This window comes from Bos indicus, chromosome 8 (assembly GCF_029378745.1).
Source record: "Bos indicus isolate NIAB-ARS_2022 breed Sahiwal x Tharparkar chromosome 8, NIAB-ARS_B.indTharparkar_mat_pri_1.0, whole genome shotgun sequence".
NCBI classification, from domain to species: Eukaryota; Metazoa; Chordata; class Mammalia; order Artiodactyla; family Bovidae; genus Bos; species Bos indicus.
This window is the reverse complement of record NC_091767.1, coordinates 38,344,057-38,354,314: the sequence shown is the minus strand read 5'-3', so window position 1 is coordinate 38,354,314 and position 10,258 is coordinate 38,344,057. Positions and strand designations below refer to the sequence as shown.

At 44.4% G+C, this 10,258-nt stretch overlaps 1 protein-coding gene across 8 annotated transcripts in view; it reads left to right on the top strand.

Moving 5' to 3' along the window:
* The first annotated feature begins 2,774 nt into the window (after positions 1 to 2,774).
* Positions 2,775 to 10,258, top strand: part of UHRF2 (ubiquitin like with PHD and ring finger domains 2) — an 85,851-nt gene continuing 78,367 nt past the window's right edge. For all 8 annotated transcript variants that reach the window (XR_011568034.1, XR_011568032.1, XR_011568037.1 and 5 more), the window contains exons 1-2: positions 2,775 to 3,279; positions 9,688 to 9,921. Coding sequence is in view for 1 of the 8 variants with exons in the window: in XM_019965970.2 (XP_019821529.2) it covers positions 3,127 to 3,279; positions 9,688 to 9,921 (387 nt within the window). In the remaining 7 variants the exon portion in view is untranslated. The remainder of the gene's footprint in view (positions 3,280 to 9,687; positions 9,922 to 10,258) is intronic.

Below are 10,258 nucleotides of genomic sequence, written 5' to 3'. Positions count from 1 at the left end.
AATTAAAAGACGCTTACTCCTTGGAAGGAAAGTTATGACCAACCTAGATAGCACATTGAAAAGCAGAGATATTACTTTGCCAACAAAGGTCTGTCTAGTCAAGGCTATGGTTTTTCCAGTAGTCATGTATGGACGTGAGAGTCGGACTGTGAAGAAAGCTGAGCGCCGAAGAATTGATGCTTTTGAACTGTGGTGTTGGAGAAGACTCTTGAGAGTCCCTTGGACTGCAAGGAGATCTAACCAGTCCATTCTAAAGGAGATCAGTTCTGGGTGTTCATTGGAAGGACTGATGCTGAAGCTGAAACTCCAATTCTTTGGCCACTTCATGCGAAGAGTTGACTCACTGGAAAAGACCCTGATGCTGGGAGGGATTGAGGGCAGGAGGAGAAGGGGATGACAGAGGATGAGATGGCTGGATGGCATCACCGACTCGATGGACATGAGTTTGAGTGAACTCTGGGAGTTGGTGATGGACAGGGAGGCCTGGCGTGCTGTGATTCATGGGGTCACAAAGAGTCGGACATGACTGAGCCACTGAACTGAACTGAACTGAACTAAAACTAGAAACGAGAATTATTCTTAGTATTTTCTTCATTCCTCATATCCACACATTCTGCAAGCCTGATAGGCTTGATTTTCTAGAATACTCTAGAATCTACCCTTTCCTCTCTCACCCACTGCCACAAATTTCACCAAAACTGACACAATTACCTCTTCAGTAAGCTTTCCGACAGCATTCCACCCCCACCCCCCACTTAGTTTTTCCCTAAGGCATCCTTCCACATTCCTTCTGCTGTCTTTCCAAAGCCCTATTTAATCACATCAGCGGACTCCAGTAAAAACCTTAATTTCTCCCTGGGGCCCACAAAATCTACTGCTTTGAATGCTAAGCTTCACACTCTGCTCTTCTCCATTTAGTCAAACTTTCTCTTACATGCAATTCCTACTGGACTGCAAAAATGCGTACCTTCAGTCTTTGCTTAAGCACTCTCTCCTCTAGGGCATTCTGTACTTAACTAAATCTCCATAAGAGCACAAAAATGATTGTGTACCAGCTAAGGATAGGCATTATGCTGAACCCTCTACACTCTTTAGACATTACAAGCACCATTTTACATTGAAGAAACTGAAGTAAACAATCTCTCCAAGATCATATTTTAAGTAAAGAGCGAAACTGAGTTTACAATTCAGGCCTATCTCAATCTGCGAACTGATCATTTAAATACCGTCTTCCTTACAGTATACCATTTAACTCAGGTCAAGGTGTACCCCTGTCTTTAAGCTCACAGATTATTCTAGTCCCTCATCTCTAATTCTAGTCTCTCGTGTCTAATTGTTGCTTTAATCAAAAGCAGACTATTTAGTACTATTCTTTAATATTTTCATGCTTTCTAAATCTTATCTCAACTGGATTGTAAATTCTTTGTAAGCAGAGAATTAGAAAAAAAATTTCTTAATATGCTTCCACAATGGCATAGGATATCCTATAATAGCAAATAGCTATCCCTTATTGGGACAGGTTATAAGCGTGCTTAATAGTTACCTGTAATGAATACTCAGTATTTGCTTTACTTAGGAACAGACAAGATGAATTATATCTAGAAGATACAGCGAATGTAAAATTTCCAAGAGCAGAGACCAAGTCTGTATAGGTATTCCATTTTTTTTCTGTCCCTCCCCTGTTGGGCCATCTTTTTTTTTTTTTTCAATCTTACTACTGGATCTCTGTACTGGCAATTATTTCAAGTGGTTATAACAAAAATGCTGCTCTGCCTTTATGCTAATAATCTGCACCAGTCTGAATAGTCAAGTTATGGATTTTGGCAAATATTAAGTTCAAATCTTTTATATATGTATAATTTTTTCTACCTTCATATGTTCTCTTCCTTCTTAATTGAAGTAAGCGCACTGTTTGATGTCTTAAGTAACGTGCTTTGGGCCTATTTCTGATAATTTATTCCTAGTAGGATCTCTGGACTTCTTCAGAGATGTGTAATTTTGCATCCTTTTAAAGCATTATCCACGACCCTGCAATCCCTCAGCCCAAATGCTGGCTAACTCAGGTCCACAATCGGTGACTGCGAAGGGCCCTCCGGGCGGCGGCACCAACACTTCCGAGGCCTGAGGTAGGGTTGCGAGCGCAGCGGGCCGGAAGAGGACGATTCCAACAGGCCCTTAGCCTGCCCGCCTAGGGCCGCCACCTCAGCTCAGCGGCGGGAAACCCCAGGATGCGGGTTTCCGCGCGAAGGCAGCATTCGGGCCTGGCGGGAAACGACTTCGCGAAGCAGAAGGGTCCCCAGGGTCTTTCCTGGGTGGCCGGCCCAGCCAGGCCGCGTGGCTGACAGTGTCTGGCAAAGAGCGGTGGAGCGGGTTCATTTCCTGACGTGATTTCTCACAAATTTAGGCTGCACCCGCACGCACCCACTCCCCTTTTCTTGATCATACAAGTGCACGTCAGAATTTCTTATCTTTGGTGTGTTTTTGAGACCATAGAACCGAACCCGCTAAGCCTGAGGAGTCGCTGGCACCCTGGGTACCGAAACCTGGACCAAAGCGGGAATCCGAGTGGGCGGCCTTGTAACCGCCAGACACCCCAAGGCTAGAGGGCGTGTCCAAGGCCCAGGTGCAGGCGGAGGCGCAAGTAACGGCTCTCGGCGGCCCCGCCCCTCTGTCGCGTCCTCTCGGCACCCTCCCATTTTAGTTCCCTCTGGTCTACAGCTTCTTCCCTAGTCGCTACCTCTTTAAGGCGGAGCCCGGCGTAGATCTCGCGAGATCCGGGTTGGCGCCGTGACCTCCATGTGGGAGCTAGAGCTCTATAAGTAAACACTCCGCGCAGCGCAGACAAGGCTGCTTCCTATTTGTGAGGCGGGGGCTGCAATAGCAACCGAGCTTCCGACTGGTTTCGTTTTCCTTCCCTCTCCAGCTCTGTTGGGTGGGCGCACGGTCTAGGATTCACCGCCGCCTGTCGGGCCCGGCGCCTGGTCAGTCTTCCTCCCTTGTGCGCGCGCTCGCCGGCCAGCCGCTGAGAGCCAGAGCCGCCGGGGAAGCGGCGCGGGCCGGGCGGGGCGCGGCGCCCGGAGCGCAGGGGGAGACAAAGCGGAGCCGGCCCCTTCTCCCGGCGCCGAGATGTGGATCCAGGTTCGCACCATCGACGGCTCGCAGACGCGCACCATTGAGGACGTGTCTCGGAAAGCCACAATTGAGGAACTGCGCGAACGGGTGTGGGCGCTGTTCGACGTACGGCCCGAGTGCCAGCGCCTCTTCTACCGGGGCAAGCAGGTAAGGCGCGCCCAACGCACTTCTTTGGAAGCCCTAGCAAGGGCAGCGGGATGCTTGGGCTGGGCGGGCCGGAGGGCTTGGTGTACCGCGCGCACAGAGCGCACCTGGCTCCACTTCGGATGGGCAGCCCGCGAGGCTCAGAGTGCGGCCCTGGGCCCGCCTGTGGGGCGCAGCGGGGTCCCGGCCACCGGAGTTGCAGGTGCGCTTGGTGGGGTCGGAGGCGGGGGCGCCCCGAGCGCCGAGACCTACCGCTCTTGCCAAGCCGGGCAGCAGCCGCAGGCACAGCCCGCCAGAGTGCCTGGGGTCCCTCCTTTCCCGCGCTTGGTGGGGTCCGTGGCCCCTGGAGGGCGGGGAGGGCAGCGGGCTCTGGCGGCCATGCCAAAGTGCGGGTGGGGAGGGCAGGAGGCTCCGGCTCCCGGCCGTGCTGACCCGGCTAACGGCTCGTATCGCTTCCGTACCTCAGACGGGCTGCCGACTCCCAAGTGGGAGGGGAAACTTAGATATTGCTCCCTATGGGGCACAGGATTGTAAGTCCGCCTCCTCACTGTGGAAGGGATTTGTATACACTGAAGATTCGAAGGGTTTCCAGAACTTCTGCTTCCCCACCCCACCTCCTTTCCTAGAATCGAATCTGTCGTAGGGGAGATTAGAGACCTGCTGAAGAAGCTGTTGGTGTAACCCGGGACCAAGCTTAAACTGCCCAGTTTGGGCCAAGGGGGTTGTTCGAAGAGTGAAAAGCAGTACAAAAGATTTGTTTTGCTCTTATCCTTCACCTTCTAATAGAACCCTCACTCAGGCTTTTGACACAGTAATTGGAGCATAGCCAGCGGTACACACTTGAAGGCTGAAAGTGTTTTTTGGCGGTGAGGTTGCCTGTCGGCGTCGCTGGTAGTTGAACGGTATGGCCTTGGTCTGGCCCATTGAAGATTTTTCCTACTCACATGGTCTGTATCAAGACACTCAGACCCGTCCTATCTTTATCTTTTTCTTTTTTAAAAAATGTTAATCAACTAAAGAAGTTGGCATCCTCCAGCTGATCATAGTTTGGCTCCAATCCTTTTGTTTGAAATAAGTGTAACTCTCTTTGATTTGGTAGAAGTAGCCTTTTTTTTCCCTACAGCTTACTGTTTGAAAGGAATATTTTTCTCCCCTTCGTAGGCTTACCATTTGAAACTGTCCAGAAATTTTAGAGTAATGAGATTACACTCTGAGAAAGAAAGAGCCAGGGATTGTTTTAAGTAAGAAATATCATGGGCTTCCCAGGGAAAGCAGGGGACACGGTTTGATCCTGGATGGGGAAGATCCCCTGGAGGAGGAAATGGCAACCCACTCCACTATTCTTGCCTGGGAAATCCCATGGACAGAGGAGCCTGGCAGTCCATTGGGTCACAAAGAATCGGACAGGACTTAGCGACTAAACAACAACAGCAAGAGATGGCATCTTTGATAGTAGTTAGTTTTATATTGATCTTCTAGTGTTTGACTTAACAAAAACAGCTGTTCGAGTTAAACTTTGCTTTAAAAATAAATGTATGTGTATTAAACTTTATGCAACTTTATATCGCTGTGCCTCCTGTGGCTAATACCTTTTTTATCTTTTGATCAAAAGTGAGAAGCATGTAATCAAGTCTATTGAATTTTATTTTCTAGCTAGGGACAATAGTACATAAATTCCCAGGATACTTTTTAACTTCACTAGAGATAGAAATGAAGAATGAAAATGTATTCTCAGGCAACACCTCTTACCGTCTAATAATAAAAATACGATAAAAAGAAAATGTGCACCTGGCTGTCTTGAGGGAAAGGAAGGGATTGTGATAAATTCAGGGCATCAGAGTACATTTTCAGGACACCACGAAGTGATTCCAGGCTCATGGGAAAACTGTTGAGGATAACAACCTTATGTACCTCTTAGCCCAGGACAGTTGACAACTCTCTGCTTTCATTTCTCTTTAATGGTAGACAAGTAGGAATTAGGAATGGACCTTGGGTTCCTACTTAGTTGGAGACAGAAGAAAGATAGTGCTCCAGGTATTTATTTACAAGCTGACAAGTAGCCATGGGAGTGATTATTATCTCTATTCTCCTTTGGAAATACAGTCTACAGTCCTTGGACAAGATAGTGTGTCTGTAGTAGGTTTCTACTGGATTGGTGTCAAAGACCTGCCCTTATCCTGTAAAATGCTCTTTTGAGAGTCAAAAGGAGAAAGGACAGAATAGATCGATGCTACCTTTGAGAGTCAAAATGGAGAGAGAGCAAGGCTGTAAATTCCAGGTAAAGTAGGGTAACCTCATTTGGATATGCTTCTCTGAGAAGCTGAATTTGCACCCTGGAGGTCGGAATTTTTTTAAGGAAGAGTTATATTGGTCAATCTCTAAATCTTTGAGAAGTCAGAGTTTTGTGCTTATTAGGAAAATACACTCCTTCCTCAAGATACCTTACTGCCACATAGTGAAAAATGTCATAAATAAAAAAACATTCACAGTGTCCATGATGTAAATTGCCTCCTCTTCCACCTTTGTATGTTAGGTCTCTTGCTTTTAATCTCTGATAAAACATCAGAATCACTTAGTGGATATTTATTATAGATGTTCACCTCACCCTAAAATTGCAAGTGGTTGAATTTAACAAGACCCCATGGGAGACACTGATGAACATCAGAGTTTGAAAATGCATTTTGTAGGAAGTCAGCCTCATACTAGTTTCTTACTGTTCAGAGTATGGGTCCTGGATCAGCAGGACCAGCAGCATTAGCTTCACCTGACCAGCCCCACTGAACTAGAATCCTTATTTTAACAAGGTCCCCAGGTGGTAGGTATGCAAATGAAGCTTGAGCAGCACTGTAATTGTGTGATTGACTCTACTTTTGAGAGTCAAAATGGGGAGAGCAGCAATTCTGGGCTGTAAGTTCCAGTTAAAGTAGGGTAACCTCATTTAGATATTCTTTGAGAGGTTGAGTTTGCTCCCTGGGGGTTTGTTTAAGGAGTTGTATTGGTGGATCTCTAAATCTTTGAGAATCCAGAGCTTTTCCTACTCTGAAAAGATTCTCTTCCCTCTTCTCTTCCCTGTACCACTGTAGGAACTCTTAGAGTAGATTGTAGATGTGAAGCATGAACCAAAAGAAAGTTTTCTTTTGCCCCTGTACTCAGTTTTCACGTGCAGTACAAAGTAAAAGTGTTTGCCTACTTGAAGGAGCAGGGGTGGGGGAGTGGGGTTGGGGGTGGGGGTGTGGGTGTAGGTGTGTGTGTTCTGTAGTATATATGCTGTGAAAGATAGATGAAAGTTAGTAATGGTCTCCACCTGCAGCCCTTATCAGTAGCCTCTTGGGAATGACTTCTCTGCCTTCTGAGCCACTGCCATTTGGTGTTTGCTTCCTAGTTTTCCCTTGCATCACAGTTGTAATTCTTACTGTTACCTATAATTTCTTCAACCCAATTCAAAGAAAAAAAAAATAGGACTATCCCTGCCTCTCTAATATTATAAGTTCTTCAGCCACATCTTGTGGAATGGCAGTTCTCAAACATATTCTACAATGAGACATTCATTAGTTAAATGCCTGAAACTCATAAGTGTAAGTTTCAAATTACCAATCTGTTTCTCCCCTACTCAGCATAGTTTAAGTGCAGGTAATTTTCAGTCTATACTTTTGTTAAATTTGGGAGGACTTTAGTACTTTTATTATTCAGTTGGCTGCATGGCTCCTGGAGAAGGGAATGGCTACCCACTCCAGTATTCTTGCATGGAGAATCCCATGGACAGAGGAGCCTAGTGGGCTACAGTCCATGGGGTGCTGAAGAATCAGACGTGACTAAGTGACTTTCACTTTCAGAATCTTAGTTCCCCAATCAGGGAGTGTACTGCCCTCCGCAGTAGAGTCCTACAACTGGACCACCAGGGAATTCTTGGTACTTTTAAAGTAACAAATCATTCCAACAGTCTTCACAACTCTGCACAATAGCAAAACTCTGTGGAACTTGCTGTGCAGTGGATGGATAATCACTGTTTCAGAAAAACTTCTGAGAGTGCCTATGAATTAGGAAAGGACTCATCATCATCTGGGTAAAAGTGGCTATTCTAGCTAGCGTAACTGATTGAGGAACAGTGGTTACAGGTTACTCATATGGGCCTGATTTCTATTTTATGCCTTCATATGGGTATCTTCATTTGGGGGAATGTCTTATCAGTTAATTTTCATGTTCTGTGCTGTTAGGTTTTTTTTTTTTTTTTGATGAGGTGGGGATGCTGTTGGAGACAGGCAAAATGAAGGTGTGAACATGTAGTTTTTTGCTTATTGAGGTTTTCCCAGTAGTTGAGGATTAGGAGTTCTTGTTTTTCTAATCAGATAAGCCATGTTAACATCCTATCCTGATAAGGGCTTATCTGCTTACTGACTTGGGAGATTCCTTAGACTTATTTGAAAGAAGCATGTTAGTCTGTTAGATAATATCTCGTTTAATTCCACTATTGGGAACTTTTAATTTCTCAATCCCTTGTTCTGTTTAACAGTTGGGAACACCTGTGATGTGTTCAGTTCAGTTGCTCAGTCGTGTCTGACTCTTTGAGAGCCCATGCACTACTGCACACCAGGCTTCCCTGTCCGTCACCAACTCTCAGAGTCTGCTCAAACTCATGTGCATCGAGTCGGTGATGCCATGCAACCATCTCCCATCCAACCATCTCATCTTCTGTTGTCCCCTTCTCCTCCTGCCTTCAATCTTTCCCAGCATCAGGGTCTTTCCATTGAGTCGGTTCTTTGCATCAGGTGGCCAAAGTATTGGAGTTTCTGCTTCAGCATCAGTCCTTCCCATGAATATTCAGGACTAATTTCCTTTAGGATTGACTGCTTTGATCTCTTTGCAGTCCTGTAATGTGTAGGATTGTTCTAAGTATGTTTTGGATTGCTTGAATTAAAGGTACTTATTTAATACACTAGTAAGTTTGTCATTCAAAGACAGATTTTTATTCTTGTCTCTTTGGTTGACTTCTCACATATGGCCTTATTGTGTTAGAGCTGTGGATGGTGACAGAGATTACATACAAAGGGGAAAATGACTAGGGATTAAATTGGTTGTGTTTCCTGGGAAATGATAGTTCTGAGCTTTAAGGAGTTTAGTGAAATGGCCAACTAAATTGTATAAAGAAACAGAATGGAGACTTAGTTTCCTAGGGCTTCCATAACAAAGTATCAAACCCTAGGTGGCTTAAGAGATATATTTTGTCCCACATTTCTGTTAGCTGTAGGCCCCAAGTCAACTTGTCAGCAGGGCCATGCTATCCTCTAGGGGAGAATCCTTTCTTGCTTCCTTCAAACAACTTCTTGATGTTTTGATAGCAGTCCTTGGTGTGCTTGGCTTGTAGATACATCATTCCAGTCATGTTACTGTTTTCTCCACATGTTTGTCCAAATTTCAACTTCTTATAAGGACACTAATCATAATGGATTAGGGTCCACCCTTATCTAGTTTTAACTTGATGACCTCTGTTAAGATCCTATTTCCAGATAAATATGTTCACATTCTGAGTTACTTGGGATTAGAACTTCAACATATTTGGGAGGAGTGAGAGTGGGAATGGTGGATGCAATTCAGTCCTTTATAGAAACCTTGCCAAAATATGGATAAGTTACAAAATATTTCACTAGTCATCCTGGAATACTTTGTATAATTCAACTTGATCACCTTTACAGAAAACTTGGAGCAAGTTGTAGTAGCATGAATAAGCATTGTTACCATTCATGCTTAAATTTTTTTCTACTTAGTTTTTAAAGTTACTGCTTCAGAGAGAAAATTGTTAACTAAATGTCTTTATGAACACAAAGTTATAAAACAATTCACTTTGAAAATTCACCTTTTGTTTCTTGTAGTGGATTCATTAAAATACATGGAACTTGTTGAAGATGAGTTTTTCTGCCTAGATGATATCACAGCAGCAGTGATAATATTTGGTTTCAGTGGCTGTCTGTTTTCCCTATAGTTGACATAGAATGATTCCTAAACATTTATTGAGGTTCTGAGAAGATGCTTCCCACGTGGCGCAGTAGTAAAGAATTCACCTGCCAATGCAGGAGACACAGGAGATGAGGGTTCAATCCCTGGGTTGGGAATATCCCCTGGAATAGGAAATGGCAATCCATTCCAGTATTCTTGCCTGGAAAATTCCGTGGACAGAGGGGCCTGGCAGGCTACAGTCCATGGCGTCTCAAAGAATCGGACGTGACTGAGTGCACACACAGGCAAACTGAGAAGATGCTGACATCAGAGGCCATAGGAATGGCTTCAAGATCACTAAATTGTAATGTTGGGAATTTATATTAATAATTTGACTAGGGCATTTGGGTAACTAAGGATGTAAAAAGACCGAGTTTTGAGAGAAGCATTTTAATCTTTTTCTGTCCTTTTTTTTTCCAGTTGGAAAATGGATATACTTTATTTGACTATGATGTTGGACTTAATGATATAATTCAGCTACTAGTTCGCCCAGACCCTGACCTTCCTAGCACATCAAAACAGACTGATACACAGGCCAAACCTTATTCTAATAGTCCACCTAAAGTAAAGAAAACCCCAAGGGTGGGACCTTCCAGTCAGCCGTCTACATCAACTCGTGATTTTCTTATTGATCCTGGCATTGGACTATATAAGGTATGTTGTCTTCCTCAGACTTCTTGTTAATTGTGAGAATATAGATGTATTCTCTTCAGGATGTTGTGGATAAGTAAACATTGATTGCCATTTGAAAGTAAAGATTTGAGTTGTTAATATTTTAACTTTTTTTTTTTTTTAACTTTTTTAAAAGTAATATTGAAAAAACAGTGAAAGTTGTGTAGACAAACTATACTGAGTGGTTCAGAGCATAAAAGCAAACACCTGTGTAATTCCATGAAGGTTACGTAATTGCTTTCTGAAGCCTCTTGTATGCCCCTACCAGAGTACATCTTACTCTCTCCCCCTCAGAAGTAAACTACATGTTCTGACATCC